At 36.1% G+C, this 24,068-nt stretch overlaps 1 protein-coding gene across 2 annotated transcripts in view; it reads left to right on the plus strand.

The window, feature by feature from the left end:
• CNTLN (centlein) overlaps nucleotides 1–24,068 on the plus strand; it is a 215,096-nt gene that overhangs the window by 131,911 nt on the left and 59,117 nt on the right. For both annotated transcript variants that reach the window (XM_076362507.1, XM_076362509.1), the window contains 6 exons: nucleotides 7,115–7,164; nucleotides 12,185–12,276; nucleotides 15,149–15,669; nucleotides 18,247–18,421; nucleotides 21,409–21,496; nucleotides 22,125–22,348. In XM_076362507.1, the coding sequence (XP_076218622.1) occupies nucleotides 7,115–7,164; nucleotides 12,185–12,276; nucleotides 15,149–15,669; nucleotides 18,247–18,421; nucleotides 21,409–21,496; nucleotides 22,125–22,348 (1,150 nt within the window). The remainder of the gene's footprint in view (nucleotides 1–7,114; nucleotides 7,165–12,184; nucleotides 12,277–15,148; nucleotides 15,670–18,246; nucleotides 18,422–21,408; nucleotides 21,497–22,124; nucleotides 22,349–24,068) is intronic.

Consider the following 24,068-nt stretch of genomic DNA (forward strand, 5'->3'; position numbering starts at 1 on the left):
TTTGACACTGCTGTTCTGACTTTCTAGTTCCAGTAGGTTAGTATTCTGTATTACCACACACAGAGCTTATTTTTGATCCTTTGAGTTGAAGGATTACAGAGGCAATCCTTCTTTCACCCTCAGTAAGTGAGGGAAGCATCTTATGTCCCTAGATTCCGTGCAACTGGATCACAGGTCTCTTCAAGTACCTAATCCGCTTCGTAAAAGAGTTGAACATGGATCATTTAAAAGACTGGTGGGGCAGATGTAGTCTGTTAAAGGCAATCCCCCTTTTGGGGAAAAAACACACACAGATGTTTATCTTCAGACCCACTCAAAATATTTTTTGGAAAGGGAGGGAGAGTTTCATAAAGATAAATCAGTTCTTACCTATTAGGTTGTCACATCTGTGTGATGGGACACTGAGGGAGGTAACGGTGTAAATGAAAGGCTGGAAAGCAAATATCTCCCCCACCCCTGCTTTTTGCCACTATGTTCTTTCAGGTTGAGTCATTTCCTTCAGTGTTGCATTACACTTCAGCAGTTTTCTGTAACTTCTTCAGTTACCTTGAATTCCTCGGAGTCCCTTCTTGCTCCTTAGAAAGTTCTTACTTGACCCGTCTTTGATGCTTCTTCCAGCTGATCATGTTCACTTGTTCTTGGGGAAAGTAGCAATCATACAGTCTCTGCAAAGAATTGTACTCCTCAAGAAGACCACATTACATGCTTTCCTCCTTTTTGTTGAGCAAAATAATCTTGTAACAAAATATGCAGACTACAGTACTTTTGTGGTGAATTTTAGAGAACTGAACTAGATGTGTATTTTTTGTTACAATTCATATACAGTTTTTTTTTTTTTACAAGTTCTAGCTAGAGTAGCGTGTCAAAAATATTGTAATGTGTCAGAGCACATTTTACTGCTGAATTGGGAACAAACAGAAAAGGAAGAGCTACTTGCTTCTGTATGTGGTTCTTCACATTGCAATTTTTGCTCTGTTTTTTGCCTTGAAATGTAAAGAGGCTTATGAGTGATAGTAAAAAACCACTTGACTGCACATAGTCATGATAAAAAGCCACAATTACTTGTACATTCCTTTTTCATCTTCTGATTTTGTATAATGAATGTAATATGTATCAAGACCATACAGATTATATATTTTTATTTTTCTCTGTTAGCACTATATTTGCCATAAAAATTCTGTTGAAAATAAAGCTTGAAGGTTTTGTTGTATTACGGTTGTTTTTCAGAAAGAAAAGATTGAATAGAAATCAGTATAGAATCTGTTCCCAAATTAGTTAAATACTTTGAAATTTGCTCAGTGCCAACTGTGTTGGCCTTGAGTGGCCTAGTCTGTGCATTCAAATCTTAAGTTGTTTGTGAACTGAAGATTGTCAGGCTTCAGAGATTAGAAAAAAATGAAAGAAACCGAGAAACCAACTAACTAACTAATTAGGATAGGATAGATTGAGAGTAATTGGTTCAAAAAGGGAGGCTATACCTGCGTAAGCTTCCCCAGACTGAAAAAAATTTAAGCGCAGGATGCAGGTAGCAGTCTCTCCAGTGGAATGCAATTTATTCAATTTGTTTTAGTGTGACATGTATTATTATCTACACATAAGACATGTTTTATATGTGCTGTTGCAAAGAGCATAAATCTTGGGAAAGGAGAACATCCTGTTTGCAAGGAGGAATCTAATCTCTTAGATGAGACCATGAATGAGATGAGCCCTGCTGTCTAGCTGATATAACAATGTCCTCTTGCACCAAGAATGCTCCTGCAGTAAAGGGACGACTCTTAAGGATAGGAGGAAGCAGTTGTTGGTAGTGGGAGGTCACAAAAGATAAGGAAAGCTGTTTTAAAATATTGTCAACAGTAGTTGACTGGCATATTAAGCAACAGAACGACGATATAATTTACAAATACTTCTGTGCTAGAAGCCAAAAAAATAAGATGTGGAGCTAGACTGCTTGGCATCACATGACAGTCCTGACACACTAGGCGTCTCAATGACCTGGAGGAAGGAGGGTAATCTGTGGGGTACAGTGTTGCCTGTGTACTAGCTTTGCAGGAATGACAGAGTAGGATTACCTGGTGAGAGAGTGGCGCTGTACGAAAAGGATTATTTAAGTGTAATATTGGACAGCTATTACAGAAAAAGGGAGCACTGTGTAATGCTTTTGTATAGAAGTCCTGTATTTTAATAATAAATAAGTAGCAGTGAGATTGTACTGCTGATCTTTTCATCAGGATGCTGACAGTCATGCAGAAATGCAAAGCAGGATTTGATGAGTTGTGAAGGACAGGCTGTAATCATGGAAGGTTGCAGCTATCCACATAGAGTCTGCATCATTATCTTGCCAAGACAAGAGTAGAGATACAAATTTTGTGTGGAATAAGTAACTTTTCTAGAACAATCAGTCTTAGAAACCAAAAGGAAAAACACTGTTCTGGATTTTATATTGAGTGGTATACAGAACTCAGTTCAAGAAAGCATTAGAGAGAAAGCCTCTCTGTAATAGTTACCTCAATACAATGAGAAGGACAGAATTGTGCAGCTTGGAAGGAACATCTGGAAGCTGTCTTGTCCAACCTGCTGCTCAGATCAGTGGCAGTTTGGGACGTTTGCTTAGGATCTTGTCAAGTTTTGACAAAGGATGGAGGCGATGGAGACCAAGGATGGAGATTTCAGAACGTTTCTGGGCAACTGTTCCAGGGTCTGACCAGCCTAATGAGCAATTTCTTTTTATATCTAGTTGAAATTTGGTGTATTCTAGCTTGTGTCCATTGGCTTTCATACCATCCACTGAGCTCCTCTGGGAAAAGTCAAACTCTGTCTATTTGACACCCTTGCATTAGGTAGACAGCAATAAAATCTTCCCTTTTCCTAGGGCTGAATAAAGCCAGGTCTTTCACCCTGTTGTCATAAATCATGTGCCCAACCCCTAACCATCATGGTACCCCTTTCCTAGACTTAATCTAATAGGTCAGTGCCTTTCTTGGAGGAGCCCAAAACTAGACACAGCCACACATGCAGTCTCAGAAGTGCTGAATAGAGTCAGTTTTGTAAACCAACTGACTATACTCTTGCCTGTAGAGCTAGTATGTTGTTAGCCTTTGCCACAAAGGCATGTCACTACCTAATGTTCAACTTGTTGCTTAGAAGGACACCACTTTTTCTGCAAAGCTGCTCTCTAGCCAGTTGGTCTTCTAGAATGTCCTGTTGTGAGGGGTTATTCTAGCAGGACTTTGCCTTTGGTGAACTTCATCAAGTTCCCATCAGCCCACTTTTTCTGCCTATGAGGTCTCTCTGAACAGCGGTCCAGTCCTCTAGTGAGTGTATCTGTTGCTCCCCTCAGTTTTATATCATCTGTGAACTTGCTGAGAGGCACTCTAACCAATCTTTGAGGTTGTTAATAAAGACATTAAACAGTACTGGCTCTGGTATGGATCCCTGAGGGATGCTTTTAATTGCTAGCTGCCAGTTGGACTCCACACCACGGATCATCACCCTTTGAGCCTAACAGTGCAGCCAATTTCCCAGCCACGTTATCTACTTTTCAATTCAGATCTCAACTATTTGGCAGTAAGGAGGTGGGAGACCATCTCAAATGCCTTGCCAAATTCAAGGTGTACACCATTGCCTACTTTCTCTTTAGTCTTACAGCCTGTCATCTCCTTACAGAGATGATCAGGTTGGTAAAGCAAAATTGTTCCTTGGTAAATCCATGCTAGCTGTTTCCAATCACCTTCTTGTCCATTAGGTGGCTGGACATGATTTCTAGGATGATTTGCTCTGTAACTTTCATAGGAAAAGAGGTAAGGCCTGTATTTCCCCACATCTCATCCTTTATGAAGATGGGTTCATGTGATGTTTGCCTCTTTTTATTTTTTTTTTTTATAATTAGATTTAAATAGTAGCAGAAGAGAGTGGACCAAATCAATTGGCCTGGGGATATTCACTTTCCAGAAAGGGAACCACATAAAAATGAAGCAACTAGTCAAAAAACCTCCAACCCCCTCAAAGACTAGAACAAGCAGTACAGAAAGCCTATGAACAGTTGTAGACTGTTAAGAAAGGTACTGTAGCTGAAACCCAGCTGAAATATGTGCTACAATTTAAAAAATGAAATTAAAAAAAACCCTAAACCAACCCCCACCCCAAAATAGTCTTAAAAAGCTCTCTTTAAAGACTCAGTGGGGAAGTTTTTGTGGCCCTTGCAGAGAAAAGGTCAGCATTTAAAACTTAAGCTTGCATTGGTGAGAACAGGTAGGCTAATAAACAATGGCAGGACAAATGCAAGTGGAAAGTTGAGAAGGCTAAAAAAGCTCTTGAAGAGTGGTTTTCAAAAATGCTTAAGCTGTGATAGTAAAATTTTGCTTAATTAAAGTGAAAAAGAAGCCAGTTAGGAAATTTGTAGGTTTACTTAATGATAATGGTGTAAAAGGATACACTGGGTTTACAAGGCCATAAAAGAACAGCTCAGTGAATCTTTGCATCAGTCTTCCCTGCTGAAGATGCTAAGAAGATGCCAAAAACTCATGTATTCTTTGTTACAGATAGATCAAAGATGTTAGATCTGTTTGAAGTAACTGTACAGCAATTATGAGGTCAAGTAGATAAGTTATTTGTTAATATCTTGATGTTAATATCTTCACACCCCAAGGGGTATGAAGAAACTGAAGTATGAAATTACTGAACTGTAACCTCATTGTAAACAGCCACTGTGCCTCCCATCCATAAAATGGGCTCTAGAGGGAGCTGCAGACCAGTGAGCCTGACTGCTTCCATGCTTGGGAAGATGGCAGTCTGTCTTTAGGAAAAAGAGGGGAAAAAAAAAAAAAGAAAAAAAAAAAACAGAGAGAGAGAGATCACTGAGCACAGATCAACACAGTTTTGTTGGGGAAGCATCAGTGTGGCTCCTGTAAAGGGAAATCCTGCTTCGTTAACCTGCTGGAATTGCAGAAAGGTGACAGTAACCATCTGGCTAAAATCTGATCTATATTTTCCAATTGCCTTTGACAAGGGTCCACATGAAAGGTTAAAAAGAAATTCCATTCCTGCAGGATTGGAGGAAAGGTCCTTTTAGCAACAGGGAACCAGTTAAAGCAGAGGAAACAAAGGGTAGTGCTTATGTGCCACTTTCAGGATGGAAAATTGGAGTCAGACTGCAGAAACTGTTAGGCCTGTGCTCTTTCCTGAGCAGCATCTGCTTTTGCCTCTGCTATGGACAGAGCACTGGTGATGGATGGACCCAGCTCTGGTCTAACACAGTTGGGCATTTCTAGCATTCATGCAAGCCAGTTACTGACTTGTATGGGTTGGATCTTGTATTACCCATTGTAATTCCTTGTCTAGGCTTGCCTGAAGTATTTCTAGCTTAGATATATCATAACTTCAGTTGGAGACTATTTCACAGACAAATGAATTTATTTGGAAGTGCTTCAGATATTCAGACTATAAACCAAACCCTTTACTTGTTTCATATCTTTTATTTACTTCTGCATGTCTTTCATCACCCTAAAAAAAATCTTTATGTAAAAGTTAACTTTTTAAAAAAATCTTGTACAATTATCATTGTATCCTTGTCCCTTAGTGTGTAGGGAGGCAGTATGTATGTATGTATGCATGTAAACGTGTGTTCGTTTAAATAATGCTTTTAAAGTTGAAAAATAACATGTTCAGAAGATAGAGGTTCAAGCAGGAAGGATTCTAAAGTCTCATTAATTCACTCCCTTGTATTCATGTAATGTTGAATACACTCTTTAGTAACATAGACAGAGAATGTTTTTTCAAGGAAGCATGTTGCCATTCGGTGCAAAAAAGAGAACATGCTATGAGGAGTTAGGACTGTGGAGGTAAAGGGCACTGTAGTCTGTGTTATAGAAATTGATGATGACTGAGGCATGGAGAATGAAAGAAGAGCAAAGAAAGTCAACCTGTGAAGGCAGCTGAATGATCCTGAAAATAGCTCGAGTCTTATGTTACTTTAACTTTCACGTTTCTCATTTTCTTTGTACTTCATGTGAGACTGTGGGATGTGAATTGCAATGTTTAGAGTTACAGCTGAGTGAGAGATGCATTAAATATATAATATGCTTTAAAATACTGTGTATACTGAAAGACTTTTTTTTAAACCCTTTCCTTAAGTTAGCAGATATTTTGGCTAGATATTCTTTGTGCCCTATCTCAGAGGGATTTTGTAAAGCATAAATTTCCTGTGAAGCAGTTAGGTGCTGCTGTTCAGAGTACAGCAGAAAAGGCTGTGAGGAAATTAGCAATCCAACCTTCAGAACAGAGCTAGAATAATGTGTATTGTATAGGATGAGGTTATATTTTAAGCAAAATCTGCATATTAAATGACTGCCCTCTGTTCTGTGTGCTGTAGGATCCTAGGCTGAAATAGGTGGGGATCTTATTGCTAAAATAGTGCACAACTATATAATTAAAGATTGTGTCAGAAAACACAAGTATAAATGAACCATTTAAATTAATGTCTTTCATTCTAGCATTTCCCAATTTGACTTTGAAACTTTAGCATTGGTATTCTGGCAATTTTATTTGTATGTAATTTTAATAAAATGAAAAACAGTAATTCAGGTATTTTGTTGTACGGACCTTAGCTGGTTGATATTACAGAATAAACTATAGTAGTAATATAGTAGTAGATCAGGGCTGGAAAAGGGGAGGCGAGATTTTGTTAATAAGTTTCTCAAATAGTTGCTGGAAAAAGAGGAATGGTAAGATATATCTGCACACGGTTGGCTGGTGGTTTCCCATGAGACTGCATACTTATTCCCCTCTTAACAGGATTCTACCTCCTACCAGTCTCCTTTTCATCTCGGGCATTTCCTTACCTAAAAAGGACTGGCTGAAACTTCTTAGTGTATGTTACAACCAACATTATATCTGAATTTTGTATATTCAGATTTATAAATTTTGATCAGCTGTTGTACAAATGATTCTTTATGTTTGAAGTATGCTAAGTGTTGTCAAATTAGAACTAATTCCTGGGTGTTCACAACTTTTTCCCCAGTAATATATTGATATGGTTTTGGTTTAATTTTTTTAATGGTTTTAGTGGTGTCTATGTGATTGTTCTGTGGTTCTTACTTTTTTATTTCCTCTTTTGTAGACTGAATCTTGAAGAAGAACTGGATCAGATGAAAGTACACCTATCTGTGGGTAAGTTCACAATACAGGAGTTTAACTATGTTTACACAAAAAAGGAAAGTTATAGTACTTTATATGTGTATATGTATTCTGTTAGAAATATTAAATTTAAGGTTATTTTCTCTCCAAAGGTTAATTTCTTTTTCTTGAATGTGTATTTTGTAAGCATAAGACCGTACATATTCTTATTTCAAGGTATGTTTACCCTTAAGTTCTCCACGTGCCTATTAAATCAATGACAATTTTTATATATAGATATAATGTTTGCAACTTATGTGTATATACTACATACAAGATTAGTTAATTATCTTTAAAATATCTATGTATATGCTTATAAATATATTTGTGTAAAATTTAAAACATGTTTATATGTTTATGAAGCTTTCTCCAGAATCTGAAATGGTTTTTGCGGTATTGAAATGCAGTGATACAGAAATTCCATGCTCATTGAGACTTCTTTTTTAATACTAGTCTCACAAAGTATGTGAATTTGAAAGTAAATCAAAATGGTGGAACTCTTATAAGAATTGATCATGAATATCTTCTTTTATACCTTTACAATCTTTACAATAGTTGATGGTTCTGTGAAGATGAGTCTTTGTCAGTCGGATAGGTAATATATTACCATTGCCTCTCCATCACTCCTCTGATTCTTTGTGTTATTTTCTGTTCCTGAATGGTCTGGGAGAAGTGTTCAAGAATGCATAGTTACAGTCCAGCTGGGTGTCACGTCTGTGGTGAATTCTTTATGCACAGTATTGTGCAAAGGAAAGGAGTAGGAGACTTGGAGAAGTACTCTGCATGTTCTTAGCAATAAAACCTTACCATTCTTTATCCCAATTTTCTGCTGTTGGTTGTTTTCTTTTTTTGTGATAATGCTGGCCACTTGAATGAAAAAATAAAGAGGTTTTGTTTTCCTTTATTTTAAATTTGTTTTATAGTAGCTATAAAACTAAGTGAAAATATCCAGATGCTGAAGACTGAAAGTTACTGTTTTCTTTTGTGTTACTTCTTATGTGTTACTTTCATAGCCCCAGATAGAGCTGAAGGGAACTAGTGAAGGTTTCAAATACTGACTTTAAAAATCACTTCCTTGTTTTTGCCAATTTAGTCAGTCTTTGCACAGAGAGAAGTGGAAGGGCAACCAGCAGTGAGAAGGAGTTGAGGGCCTGCTGAGCAATAACCATGCATTTCCAAAAAACAGTCAGATCCCTGAAACTGCCAGTTCTTGACATGTTTAGTGCTTTAACAATTAGTCTTTTATTCATTCTTTGTTCGTTATCTTTTAAGATTAAAACACATCTTCTTTTAAAAGTGTGTGGGTGGATACACAATTCTAGTTTGGTTATTGGTATGATGATTAATTGTTGTTATATTGGGACTGATAAAAAGGGTTAAACTACTAGTGAAGTGTTTTAGTCAAATTTTATTTACCTTTTCCAGCATTTGTTGTTATAGCTATCGTTTAGATGAACAGGAAATTTTTGATAAGATACAAAATCAAGTCCAAAGATATGTATTAAGCCACACTTTTTGTTAGCACATAAGACTGAGCTGATTACAGCCATTTTCAAACTTTTACCAATTGAAATATAAAAAATAGTTGCTCATCCAGTCTATAAAAAGTAATTTCCTTGTTGTTCCCCTTGTAAATCCTAGGGTGTTGCAGTGTGGTGGACACTTTTATCAATTGGTTGACATTTTCTAGAAGACTACACCATAACGACTGGAGCTGGATGTCCATCTTTGAGCATAAATGAGTGTATGTGAGCAATCCTTGCTCATGCGTTAAGAAAGTGTGTACACCCTCTGCCCCAAAATGGGTATTAAATGCCTTCCTTTTCCCAAATAAAAGCACAACCTCGGGTCTGTTATCTGTAATTTGCTGAGTCCAAACTTGATATGGTCTAAATACACTTTGTTCACAGTCTTAGTAAGTATGTTTTCTTTTCTAAAAGGAAACCTGACATGAAGTTACTCAGCTTATCAATAATGTTGGAATTTACTTTCACCTTAGCAGGTACCTGTTTCCATCAAGCATTCTAACATCAAGGGATAAATTCTGAAAAAAGTGGCTGAGCCTCCCTGTATTGAAAAAGATAGGCTCTATCCTCTTGCTTGATTAGATACCAGTTGTGTTTGTCAGGAGTAAGTACTGGATAGCTTTGTTGCTTTTCTGTATCATTTTTCAAACCCTGCTGGTCAAAGATGAAGGAGGTCAGGGGAAAAGGAAACGCTGCTCCTGCCATTCGCAATTTCTTTCCATTCTGATTCAGTTGTCCAAGGTGTCTCTTTCGCCATTGCCAATTATTTTCCAGTACTCATCAAATCCAAATTCACTATTCATGCTATTCATGTCATTATTTGTGTATGAATGTAAAGAATATGTTGGCAGGTACTCATGCCATTTCCTCCAAAAGCAGGAAAATGGGTCCATCTAATCCTATCCAGAAAAATAGCAAGTGCCTTATTAAAAGGAGGTAAACTGTTGGCCGCCTGTTTCTTCAAGGAGGCAGTTTGAAGGCTTCTTTCATTTGACACTTCTGAATCTACCATGTCCCCAGCTCATGTGTGAGAATGGTGTTCCCTTCTTCTGGTCTTCACAGTGGTTTTTCCCACCAGCTGTTTCAGATTTAGCACATTTTTGGGAGCATGGGTGACTACCACTGGAGTCGGTAACACAGTGGCTTTCTGCATCACAGCACCTCCTGTATGTCAGGGGAATCCTTCACCTGGTGCATACCAGAGGCAAAAATCTCATTCTTTTGATGGTTTATTTACATACTCTATGAGTGACTAATACGCAGCTGGTTTTTTTTGAAACCAATAGTTTTTTCTCTGTGTAAAAAGGCTTTCTGCAAATACTAGTAGTGAACTGTAGTATCATAGTTCAAGTACCATTTTGGCAGTGGTATTGAACTAAGTCATCATCAGATTTGGTGACTGTTAATTAGGAATTAAGTGTTATGTTCTTAAGCTGGCAGTTAACTATGTTTTCTCAGTGGGATGTGGTCTTACTTCTGTAAGACCACAGTAATTTGATGACTGAAGATAGTGGGGTTTATGACTTGTGGGTCTATTCCTTGAGGGAGAACTTGGTATTTTTTTTAGGTAGGAGTATGATGGGTAGAGCATATGTCTTGCTGAGTAGCCTGATATGATGAATCTTTCAGCTATCATAGACAGACAGTTATAGGCAATGCTGTTTCATTGCCTCCCTAACCAATTCCTGTGAACAATTACCTAACAATTAGAAGGTAGGGGGGAATAAGGGGGCTGAATAGGCCATTTATTTTCTGCTCGATAGAATGGGTTATGCATCAGTGACCTTTGGCTTTTCTTTAATTTATGTTGCTTATGATTTCTGTGATAATACTGAACATGTATAATCTTTTCTATCTATTTGGCAGTAGTTTTCTTTATTCTCTGCATATAATACGTTTATTTATAGATAGAGTTTTTAAATTGTATTTTAATACATCCACATAATAAACATAACACCTTGTGTGCTTTGATCAGTTTCTTTGACTATGGGAAATAATTTTTCTTTTCAGTGGATTACAGTAAATGCTGATATAAAAGCTGCAGCAAACATTCAAATGAGTGAATATTTAGAAAAAGATGAAAAGCATGTTCATATTATCTTTGTGTGTTACTTAAAGAATGTTGTAAATGTATGCAGTACCACTGTGCTGGGGGACTGTAGTCTGAAATAACATGGGAACTAACATATTAATATCAAGGTAAAGGTACATATTCCCCAGATGCATAGTTTTACCTTTTTCAGCTTTTATTATCTTTAGAATAGTGTTCCATTTATTTCATGAATACAGAAGTATTAATTGGCCATGACATGTTCCAAAGACAAAAGAAAGGTCTAATTCACTCTAACAAACTTGTTAGTCACTGTTTATATCAAGAGGATTGTGAATCTACAGAGAGTAACACTGTTTTCTTCTACACTTGCTTTGTTTATAAATCAAAAGTTTTTAAGTGACCTGCAGTGTCATCTTGTAGTTTGAAATGATACTTCTGAAGCAGACCTCCACCATGTAGCACAGATATTTATCCCTTAAGATAATCCTTTAAGTTAATTTGGGGGGAAGAAGGGCAAGAGAAGAAATGTGAGTATGGTGGTGTTTTTACAGTGTTGGGATTTTTTGTTGTTTAACGTAATATTTCATATTTTAAGAAAAAGTCCTTCTGAGGTACGTAATTGCTCATTTCTGTGAGCAGTGGGCAATTTGTGAATGCTAAGATCTTGGTTCAAATCTAAACAGAATGTATTTTACTTCTGATTTACCCTACCTGTTAGTACTTCTAAACTTTTTCTTAGCGTTCTTCTCTATGAATAGATCTAATTTTTAACTTGTCTTTTTTTGTGGGATTTTTAGCAGCTAAAGTGCATAGCTGTCTCTGAGAGTGATGCTTAGAGTCATGTTCACTCTCATTAGTTTTATCAATTTCTAGTTGTTATGAATTCACAGTATTACAATGGAATGATTTGTGTGATTTATCTGGTGAAGTACATGATCTTTCACTTAACAAAAAAGGGGTTTAAAGTTTTCATCCATCCTAATTCTGTTACTGTTTGCTTTGTTCACCAATCACTCTGATCCTCCTAGCAGGGGACAAGACCTAGAGAACAAAACTGGTAGTGACTGTGTAGATAAAAAGGCAATGAATTCTGCTTTTAAGGCATAGAGGGAATAGTCTATAAAAGAATAAAAATCAGAATGAAAGTACAGCGTCTTTAACCTGCAGATCTATTGTACCTTTGAAAAGCTTGTACTCTGAAAAAAACATACTGTGATGCTACAAAGATTCATAATTATGTGACAGAACACTTTGAAAAGAGGTCACTCTTTAGAAACTGACCAAAAGGCTTGTCAAGAAAATAGACCACATTATAAATGCGGAAGTAAAGAATGCATTTCGTTAAAATGTCTAGGTATTGTTTTAGTGAAATACTAGGTGTCACAATGTATTTTATTTATTCTCTGATAGAGATGTATTTTTTTTTTTCTGATAGAGCCACTTTTTAAACTTAGTGAAGATGATGGGGTCAAGAACAGTACTCCAGAGAGGAATATGAAAGAAGTTTCACATCAGATGTTACAGAAGGTAAGATACCAACCCCAGCAAACAGATCTAAATTTTAATATAAGAATCATATATATATGTCAGTACTCATGAATTTAGGCCAAGATTTTCCTTTCCTAATTCAAAAATATGGATTTCCAAAATCATGTCAGAAATTAATTCTAGTGAAGTAGCTGTGAATGTATCATGTGAGATAAACATTGTTAATGTCAGAGAAAATTAAAAGAATGTTTAGAGGTATAATGTTAAAAACTAACAAATTATCTAAATTGGAAGTAACACATGCTTAGCATTTTACCACTTCTAAGTTCAGAAACCTTCGGTTTTTTTTCTGAGTATTTAACTTTACATGATATCAGGTGTTAATCTCCACAGAGCTCTTGCTACAGAACAAAACTGATGCATAATAGTGATAAATCCACTTTTTGTTGTATTTAAATTTTAGCACAACATTACATATGCAAATATTTTTTACAGATGTGGGTTTATCACTCTTTTCACAAGATAGTACCGTATGCATTTAGTGTTCTTTGGCTTAGCAAATATGATGAGTATTTAATCTTTACTGCTCAACATTCTACATGTTTTACCTCATACAGTAACAAGATGTTCTTAACTAGTTGCTATTTGTATTGATATTTGTAATATACACAAGTAGTTTAGTATGTTAACAGGTGTTCACTTAAGAGGGCTCACTTGTATTTTACCATATGTTTTGTTTGCCGCAAAGAAAAGACATCCTTCAAACAGTATCATGCCTTTTCTTTGTCATTTTGCAAAACAATATTTGTTTAATTACTTATAAATCTTTAAAAGCATGCTTAAATTGAATAAACACAAATCTATAACTTTGAATGTCAGTTTGGGTATGTCTATTTATTTTTTATTTGTGAATTAACTTGTAGGAAGTGTGGTAATTTACAGCAGATGATGTGATTGCATATACTTGTAACACTTGCCATATGGTCAGGCAATGAAGGCTGTCATCTCGTTATTACTGAATGACAAACATCATGTTAAAATAATAACACACAGAATAGGAAGTGCTCACATTCATTTATCTTAAGGTAGAGTGAGTAATTGAAATAATATGAATGCTACCGTCTGAAATATCACACAGTTTATGCATGCTTATCATCTATATTTCAGAACTATAATTTTGTTTGCCAGGTACTACATAATTTTTATCTCTATGGATATACAGAGTTATGATAGTACCTTAGGGATAGGTGTAGAAGCTATTCATTGTTTGTTTCCTTCCAGCTGTCATACATGACTTTAATGCTAGTGAGTGCAAAAGGTTGCTTTAAAGAACTGAGAAAATAATAGCAGAATCTCAGTTTAGGAAGGTGGTTGAAGAAAAGTACTGGTCTAACTCCTTATCATTGGGGAGGAAAGCAGAAACTATGATTTTAATCATAAAACTTGATTTCACTGAAGCATTTGGAAAAATCCCTTTTGTTTCTAATTTCACCCAATAATTTCATGTAGCCATAAGGCAATCTTTCTTCATTGTGGGAGTGCTATGAATTTCCATAAAGGAAGGTGGCAATGGATAGGCATGTACATTAAAGGTTTGCTATCAAACTCACAAATTCAGTATCAAATTCACAAATCTATGTAAAGTTTGAGCAGCTCTTGCCCTAATTTACTCTGTACATTAAGACCTTTCATTTATCTGAATAAAATCTGTCGTACCCACTTCATAAATCATTCCATAAGTTTTAAAATAATTTAAATGCATTGGCAAAATGTCCTTGCAGAAACATGTAGCATTTATTGAGAAATACTATGGTTTCAGTATTTTCAATGTCAAAGCAAGTTTTGACATTTCATATTGCTACAAAGTGATGGAATTGGCCAGTATTTTACAAGGTGAGTAGCTGAAGTTGGCCACGTGCATTCTACTATAGCTCCTTGAAAAATAGTCTTTTCTATCCATGTCCAGAAAAATCTAGGGCACCTGGCACTTTCCCTAGTGGAAGAGTGGCAATGGAGCTTGTACAAAACCAACCAAAAATATTTCTCCAAAATGACTAAGTGGTTACTGAGCACAAAATTCACTCTCATGGCCTTTACAAGCTTCTGGGGAAATCTCACAGAATAGATGTTCATTTTAGTATCTGCTAAAATTAAAATTGCCCCTTGTTTCTGGAAATTGTGGGGTTTGGTTGTAACTTTAGGCAAATGTTCCCTAAGAACATTGAGAATTAATTTATTGTTAATGGCCTTGAATATGTTTAAACCTCAAAAGACTTTACAAACAAAGCACATGCATCCTATATAGGTAGAATATGCTTCTTCAAACTATAGACGAGAAGCTTGTAAAGTGGCTTCATTGGCATAGGATAGATTTTCCCTTTCTGTGAATAGAAAATACATTTCAGCCTTCATATTCTGTAGGTGCTGAACTTCTGATACCTCTTGCCATGGTTTGTTTGGGTTTTTTTGGAAGATCAAATTAATATTTAATTTGTGTATTTACAACACTTGGAAGAACTTGTTGATTTAGATAGCTAGTGCAAAATTGTATTTCAAAATAGTTTTCCTTCGGAATATGTTTTTTTAAATTCAATTAGTATGTATAACCAAATCAGTAATGAGCTGAAGATGCCTCAGGAAGGTTCATTAGCATACTTAAACTTCTGTGTCACTTTGCCTGGAATTTTAACTTCTTTTACCATCTGCCCTTTGTTCAACAGCTGTATTATTGCAGCTAAAATGTTTTCATCCGCACTACGTTAGAATTATTTTTAAATTAAGGACTATAGATTGCTTTTGTCCTTGTGCTTAATGCAGTATTATTGTCATATAATAAATACATTTGAAAACATAGTTTTTTTTCCTACTAGATAGGCTGAAATATTATGAATGCTAAAATTGCTTTTGTTAGGTACAACAACTAGAAAGAAGATTCAAAGCTATTGAAGGGGAATTAAAGAAACAGAAAGAAGTAAATAAAGACTTACTGAAGGAGAAAAATTATTTGAAAGCATCTTTAAAAGTGCAAAAGGAAGATGCAGACACAAGAGAAAGAGAGCTGGAAACGCTACTTACGAGGATTTGTGAAATAAAAAAAGACAAAGCAGAACTTCAGTTAGTGATTGATGAGCAGGAAAAAGAAGCTGCCTCTTTGAAGAGGCAAGTGGCAGAAGCTAACAGGTTGAGAAATGAAAATGAAGATTTGCTGAGTCAATTGCAGGAGCTGAAGTGTTTGCTGGATGAAGCCAAAGCAGTGGCAACCTCTGGGCAATGTAATTGCAAGATAACAGGCACCAAGGTTAAATTAAAAACAGCTAAGAAAAAGAGCTCTTTGGGACATCATGGAGCTTTTCTCAAACAGTCCATCAAGGTTATGAGTAATGTATTTGAGAACTTCAGTAAGGACGGCTGGGAGGATGTGAGTGAAAGCAGGTACGGCTCTCATTAACTTAGCCCTGTAGAGGGGACACTGTGCATATGTAAAGCACTAGCAAATGGAGATTGAATTTCAACTACTGTTGATTTGGTATTCAAAAAAAATACTGTCAGATCCTTTGAAATATCTTGGGAGGTCTTGTTCTGAGCTTATTGACTGAAATTTGCATGCAAAATTAGCCACAACTGTATGAGTATTTGAATAGGTGCCAGGAAACCCAAAAGAAGGCAATGCTTGATTTCTTCCAGTGATGCTATTTTCATGCAGTCATGAGGCTTGAAATTGACAGTTTGGCAGGTTGATTTAATTTGCTGGCCCTTTGCATATTCACCACTGACAGCTAAGGATTCCCAGGCAAGCCTACTAAGTCAGTTTAGTTATCTTGTGACATGCCGACCCGGGAGGAGAAACATTTTTTCTCCTTAATTTAGTTAGATAAATTTTGAATGACCCATTTCAGCTTGCTAGCAGATGTCTACAAGCTGTTTAACATCCTTTAAATTAAGAACCATCCACACTAATTATTTCATGTATGTTTTATGCACAGTCATTGTACTAACTTTAATTGAATGATGGTTAAAAATCAGTTCTTTAAAGGTAATTGTTACTGCATAGAGTCCTAGTCGTGAGTCACAAGGCCCTCAGAAAATTGCACTGGCAAGATTCTTAAATGTTTAGAATTTTTGCTTCTGCTTCTATTTGTCCACGCGTACTTGAGGAGGCAGCAGTAAGCCACTAGGTAAATGGGTATCACACCTTGTCTTTCCATAATTTGTCCTAAGAGACATGCAAATAAATTTCTTAAGCCTTTGTTTACACAAAATATAGAGAAAGTGACAAAAGAGTAAAGAAAATGGAATCGTCTTCTTAGGCTTCATGTTGGCTTTATATGTCATATGGAGCAAATCAACAGTGCCAAATGAAGCCCTTCTGCTGCTTTTCCCCGTGCAAAATAGGGGGTTCCTGAACACAGTATCTTGAGAGAGAAAACATGTTAAGAACCAAGTAATTTGTCAGTTGCTATCATTAATGTAAAGCTTGTTTGTTTTTCTGTTGCAATTAGTGAGCTTTTTATTTAATTTACTATGTTTTGCTTTTTAAGAACAAAATTGAGCAAACAAATTGTCATTGCAATTTGAGTTTGATGTGAAGTGGAAAGTAATTGTATGGCTTCAGTTGTTGTGGCTAGCTATAAATAGCTATAAATAGCTAGCTATAAATAGCTAGCTAGCTATAAATAACTATTGATAATTGTACAAGTATCGGGTTAGGGAATTCTTGTCGTAGAATAGTGAACATTTTTGAAGGTCATGTTTCAAGGTGTTGTTCTCAACAAGTTAGGGAAATATCTTCATTTAGTTCCCTCTCTACTTATTAATAAATACTGTTCTTTATCACTAGTAGCTGTCTCTGAGTTTCTAGATTCAAACTTTTCATGTTCTAAGTAGAACATTCCTTGAAAGCATTCAGGCAAGGGAAATGTGTAGGTAGTTAGAAATATCTGTGCTACTGCAGCACCTTCAAACTATTACACTGATTTCTGTTCTTATCAGTCAATAAGACATACCAGTGTGTCAGGATAGGTTTTGGAAAGTATAAACATGTTTCTGTATGAACTCTTTGCTTCAATTTGAGGCCTTTTCTCTGGTTAAGTAGCCTCCATCTCTAAACCATTGATTTTTATGATGGTCCAACTTAATTTGAACTCAGTTGTGCCTTTTTAAATGTCTTGATTTAAAAAGTAACAAATCAAAATTACCTTCTATCAAGGGATTCCTTCACAAATCCGTTTGCACAAATGGTGATGAATAGCCACTGATGGTATAGAAAATGATTATATCCAAGACTTCATGTTTTAAGATAGACTTCACTGAATATCAGAAAACAAATGACGATCTGGGGCAAGGCAGTGAAAAACTGGAAATTAAGAGCACACTGAGTGCAAGTTTAAGGAAAAATTTGAAGTAGAATGAAAGTTTCAGGTCCAGTTTCTCTGCATGGCAGGCAATTTCAGTAGAAGGACTACCAAGCTTACAGAATTTAAAAGCACTCCAAAGGAGTACTAGACAGAGATTTCACTGAAGTGTGATTTCTGAGTTTGTTTCAGTCAACACTACAGATAAAGTTCAATTGAAACAAAATGTTATTAAGTGAAGTATTGGGCATTTGTTTCTTTTGTTATCAAATGTGAAAATGAAGGAAAGTAGAAACAGAGTATATCTTTGTGAGCCATTCACAGACTAGAAGTACTATCAAGTAGTTTTTCATGTATGTCGCTTTTGTAGGCTGTAATAAAAGCTGTCCTTTAAGAAGCCGTAAAGTCTCAGACTTCCATGCATTGTAGAGTGAGATTCCATTTGACAAAGTAGAACTTGATAAGACAATTTCAGAGATTTCTCCTTTATCGTATTTGTAAACATCTGTTGAATAAGTCAACTCAGTACTGTTTGGGTTTTATATTAGTTTCTCTTCTTTCTTGACTGTGTTATTTTCTGTGTGCTCAAGCATTGGCTGTTTGGAAATTTTAATGTTTAGCCTTATTTTGTTTTGTTTTCCTGAATGTGCTGTTTTAGTGACTCTGAAATACCAACTTCTGAAAGTTTGGAAACAGTGATTATGAAGACAGTGCAAAACATTGATCCACTGCCAGACAGAAGTAAACAACAGGGAAAAAAGCAAATACAAGATAGTCAAAAGCCCTGCAACATTATTCATTTAGAAGGCAAAACCCAGCAGTATAATAAAAAGGTATATAATAGAACTTCTTTTGTTCTCCTGTGCAGAGTGTTGAAGTTTAATAGTTACTATTATCGCTGCTGTTCCCCTCTTAATTAATTTGACTCTTGTTGTAAACTGAAAAGAAAATCTGCTTCAAGATATTAAATGGGTAGTTTCATTATAATTTAGAATATTTTCTGAACAATTAGTCTGCAAAAGTATTTGGAGGGGGGGTGTCAGGAATGCAAAAGCTGATTAAAAAATGTAAAGCTGCTGTAAGCTAGTCCTGCTCTCTCACAGTCCAGACAAAGAATGCCGCAGACATCCCATTAAACTCTCTCAATCAGAAAAGCCATACAGAACAGGGTGACCTAACCCATAACAAGGAAACGGCAACATCCCCTCCTCCCCTGTAGCAAAATGGTGTGCTGACTAATCAAGCATGAACACCTCTCAGTTCGTTTGGTGTGCACAGAAAGAGTTGTCTCCATCTTAGAAAGATGCTTTTGGCTCTATCTCTGTCCAGGAGATTCTATCTAGAGAAAAGTGTGCTATGCTTTTAGCTGCTTCTTAGCCCATTTACATTCATTGTGTAGGATTTGAACGCCTTGTCTCATTCTTAACATCTATATGCTGTTTTCTCACAGAAGAGGGCCAGCTGGTCATTTCCCAGGTCTTTAGAGGCTCCATACAATCTGTAACAGATGACTCATTCTTGGACTTTGAACAGAGTCTAATACTTTTTACCTCCTGTGTCTGCCCAAATAAATCACTTCACTTCATGGAATTTAAAACACAAGCAGATATTGTTATTTCTTAGTTCAAGAAACAAAATACTGAAACACTGAACAACTTGCTGCTGTTAGAAAACTAGTTTGAAATTCTGTTATGTATGGTGAAATAATAAAGAGTTTGAAAACAGATTGTATTTTCTTAGTCTCCAAAATTTTAAAGCAAATACAAACACTCTGGTCTTGTTATATATTCTTGATTGCATGTTTCCATCAAAAGATCTATTTTTCTGGCAGAAAAGCTGAAAAAAAGGGAAATTCTTCTGCAACCATCTGTTGGTATAGAATACACAGTATGAGCAGGTGCACATATATGTGAAAATCTGACAGAGTGTGCCACTCCTGTTATCCTCCTAAGTGAGGATATACGAGGCAGGGAATCCAGGAGGCTCTGGTCTCTCTTGCTTGGTAGTGTAGACACAGCCAGTACCTCTCCTGTTTGCCTATATTGCATTTACTCTCTGTTCCTACTGGAAAAGACAAACACAGATATATACACATACGTAACAGACTGGTGGACTTGGAGCATACACAGGAAGCACCCCAAGAGCCCTAAACGGCTAAATATGTTTCAGCAGAAGACCCCTGTTGCAGGAAAAGCACCTGAAAACATGATTTGAGAGTACAGAAGATAGCATTGCAAAAAGGTTTAGTATTGACAATTGGGAACACCATTTTTTACAGAAATCTTAAATCCCTCCTGAGGATTTAAGGACACTCTGGCTGTGTCATGGTATTCTGATACAAAGAGAGGCTAGAGAAATCTCCTAAGTCCTGAGCTATACCTGAGGTTGGAGATGAGATCATTTATGACACAAGGACTTTCTCAGTTTTGCCCCACATGGTATAAATCTATAATACCCTGTGCAGTATCAGGAGAGTTAGTGGCATTCTCTTACAACTCATACATTTATCAGAGCTGTGGCCTAGAGTGGAGATCTCCATCTTTTTGCTGCAGGCATGGATTGTTTGCTCACCATCTGCTAAGAGCTCAGTTCTGTGTAACATATAATCACCATTTCAGACTAGCATCGGTCATCCAATTACATGTCTTCAGTGTTTGTAGGATCTTCTGGTCATGCTGATAGGGACTTAGTACTGGTTTCCATTGTTGTCTTTGAGACATGGAATAAAATAATTAAGATACTACTCGAAGGAGACAGACCTACAAGAGCTTGACCTCCTTTGTTTTCCTTTGCTTTGGTTTTAGTCTGAAAAGTTGGCACTTACATTTCTTTCCCCTTTTTTCTAGCATATCCTGTTTCCCTGTCCTTTAAATTGTGTGGTGATTGGACAAAACTAGAATTCATGGCTAAGCTGTCCTACAATGTCAGTAATTTGTTCAGTGCAGTTAATAGATAATCCGTTGCTGTTTACTCTTTTAAATTTGATGAACAGCTATTTAAGTTATGAATATTTCCAGAAATATGTTGCATGATATCACATAGAAATTGCAAACTGAAGACATTAAAAATTGGATAAATGTTGCAGAATTCCAGAACAGAAGTGTTTCAAAATACACTGGGCATTTAAGAGCCAGGGAAATAGTACTTAGATTTTGGAGTAGACCATGCTTTCATACTTTCATTTTACATATTACAAGTAGCATTGTTCTTCAGCCTCTGCTTCTGTCATTGAACATTTGATAGGCTCTGGAAATAGCTGATTTTTCAAATCAGATATTTAAAAGGCATGCAGCTGACTTCTGTTAAAGCCTGTACAAACACAGGGATTGTATTTGCATGTTCATATATATTCATGCATCTTCTAGTTACAGCTCAATGTCTAATCTGATCTTCCTCCTTTTGAACTAATAAGACTGCTATTCCTTTTTACTTTCACTTAAACATCTTGAAAAATATGATATTGTAGGCTTTCAAGTAATACACACCATCTTTTTTCCCTATGAATAAATTCATATCTTCTCTAAAAAAAATAATGTGGGCATTAACAGACACTTCATTTTTCTCTGGAAATCTTTGGAAAGGGTTATGATTTACTTATAACAGTTTGTTATTTCTTCTACATTTGATGGGAAAGACAGAAATTTGTACTCTTTGCTGGCTGACGTTATAAGACTGATTTTCAAATTAAAATTCATTAGAATTTTGTGTATTATTTGAAGTAATTTTTGATGTTTCTTTTCAAACTGGAAAACTTTGGAGTATTGTGGTTGGTGTGCCATAATGAAGAGTTGCTAGCTTTGTGCTTCTGTTTTTTATGTAGGGCCATTCACAGAATAAAGAAAAGTTACATTCCAAGAGGAGGAAGATCTGCTGTCTCATAACATCTTATCCATCAATTCTAAGCAAAGGTAGGAATATTATATATTTTTGGCAACTTCATAAGTAAGATTGACGAAGCATTCCTGCCTAATATTCCAAAACCTTTTCTATTACACAAACCCACTTATATGCTGTTGCAGGATTTGCTTGTTTAAATTTGCGTGAGTATATTTTAAAATATTTAGCTCATTATTTTAAAGTGAAATTGTTGTATAAAAAGTGACTGTCAAACAGCATCTTTCGCACAGTTAAAATAAACTCTATTTTTACTAAGTCCCACCTATTGCATCTACTGACTAAAATAAGGCTTTTCACTACCTTTTGTTCTTGTTTGCCCCTTGTAGCCAACACAGCCAATGAAGCAAAATTAACTGTATTTTGGCTTAGACCTTAAAAAAATCTGTTAACAAGACACTGAAGCTTTTATTTTCAATAATAGCAATCAGAAACTTGAGCCACATTTAACTTCCAAGTCCTCATTGAGTTTGCAGTGTTGGCACTTCAGAAAAAGAACAACATTAACGGAATTAATTTACCAGTTTGTGTACTGAGAAGTATTTCAGAGGCTAGAACAGTGTTTTGAAGGGCCAAAGAAAAACTAGAAATAATCTTATTATGATGATCTGTCAGTCCAGTAACATGCCATTTTATGTTTAGCGAACAGAACAAAAAGGAGAAATATCATTGTCCAGAAACCGGGCTACTCTGTTACTCTACTGCAGGAAAGAATTAAGTCATTGCAGCAGCAGATAGCTGTTTTACAGAATGAAAAAAAGACAGCAGTGTCTTCTGTGAAGGGATTTAAAGAAACCAATGAAAAACTAACAACTCAGCTACATTTGGCTGATCAGAGACTTCAAACTAGTAAACTGACCATAGAGGTAAAGTACTTTTTATTATGGTGTCTTACAATGTTCTGCTTGATTCTGTTGTAATTCTGTGAAATTTTGGTAATGTTGATTTTTGTCTCTTAATTTGTTATGATCAAAATTATGAAATGTTATATATTAGCATGCTTTATATGAGATTCTGAATCAGTTATTATGTACAAGTGATATCGAGGCCTGATTTACTATTGTATCAACCCAATTCATTAATCCTGCTGAAAAAGAAGTGATCTTCATGCTGACATTTTACCTGCTTTCAAATGGGTGAGGGGTGTTTCACTTTTAGCCTGTGGCTTGAGAACTTTCCTGAGAATCTGGTCAGTCCACATGAACTAGCACCCATTCCTCTGTGAAGAACAGGCACTTTTGGAGAAACCAACTGTCTCCGTACGCCCCAAGAGTGGAGTGCTCAAGGCAACTGGAATTTTCTTCAAAGGGGGCTCAGACCAGTTCCATATCTATTTAATCTCATCTCTCTCTGTCAAGGTGGAAAGCTAGAGAGCAAGATTTATGAAAATAGAGGCTGGTAAACTATTTGGTTAACAGCCCCAAAAATGCCAGCTTTCTTCTCTACTTCAGTCTTCATTCCTGCTTAATCCTTTCCAATACTATTACTCCTTTCTGGTTTTCCCCATTCTCATTTATATATATGTATTTTGTGTTAATCTATATGCAGCTCCTCAGCTGGAATTCGTTTGTGTTCATACTGTAGTGATTGGCCTGCCCTTTATAGAGCTGAATCAACAAACACTTTTGCAGTAATTGTCTCCTGTTGGTCACACACACATCCTGCTTCCAGAATTATAGTGCTACAACAGATGGACTTGCTGGAAGGAGGCAGACATTAAAAAAGAAATCAAATCCCCTCCCCCTCAAACTTCTCTGCATTTCTGTCTTTGCACAGAAGGCAGAAGCAGTACCAGGAGCAGCACTTTTCACTTTCTTAGGGCTGGGGAACTGCTAATTTCTAGAGGAGGGAAAACCTAATTTCTGTTACTCATTTTGCATAACTATATATATGTAATGAATTGTTCAAAAAGAGTTTCCAAGGTCATTGGAACCAATGGAGATCTGCCGATCTCACAAACAGTATCATAATGTAAAGTTTCATGGACAGTATAAACTTCACAAAGAGTTATATGTGTAATTTAGGTAAAATATTCTGTGTGCTCAGACATCTTCATGATTTGCCTTCCTAGAAGACTGCACCTTAGGTGTCCATAGGAGAGCAATGTGAGGAATAAAATAAAAAAGGCCATTATCAGGAAACTGTTTAAAAAAAAAAAAAGGCAAAATTTGTGTCAAGATAAGTGCTGCTGTAATGTAAAAGACTGACTAAAAGTGAAATAGCGTGGGCTTAAAACCAAACCAGTTTTCCTTCACTCAGTTTTTCTGGAAAGTTTAACAAAAAAATAAAAAATGGTCACTGGTCTATTTAAAGGGTGGTGCATTCTAAGCAAAAATAAATAAATGGTGTTGCAGGTACTCAAGGAAAAATCTTTATTAGGCATGCACATTTTTTTCCTTCTCAGCAACCAATTCAAATTCCCTTTCTTACAACTAATTACTCTTCAGGTGCCATACTAGTGCTACCAAGTGGGAAATTTAAAGCAGAGGCTTGGGCTACTTGCCAAGTGAAAATTAAGGAGGTAAAGAACCTACACAGTCACTGCAGGGTTCATGCATGTTTTAGAGAGAGAACCATGATTCAGAC

The sequence above is a fragment of the Aptenodytes patagonicus genome, chromosome Z, assembly GCF_965638725.1.
Source record: "Aptenodytes patagonicus chromosome Z, bAptPat1.pri.cur, whole genome shotgun sequence".
In the NCBI taxonomy this organism is placed as follows: domain Eukaryota; kingdom Metazoa; phylum Chordata; class Aves; order Sphenisciformes; family Spheniscidae; genus Aptenodytes; species Aptenodytes patagonicus.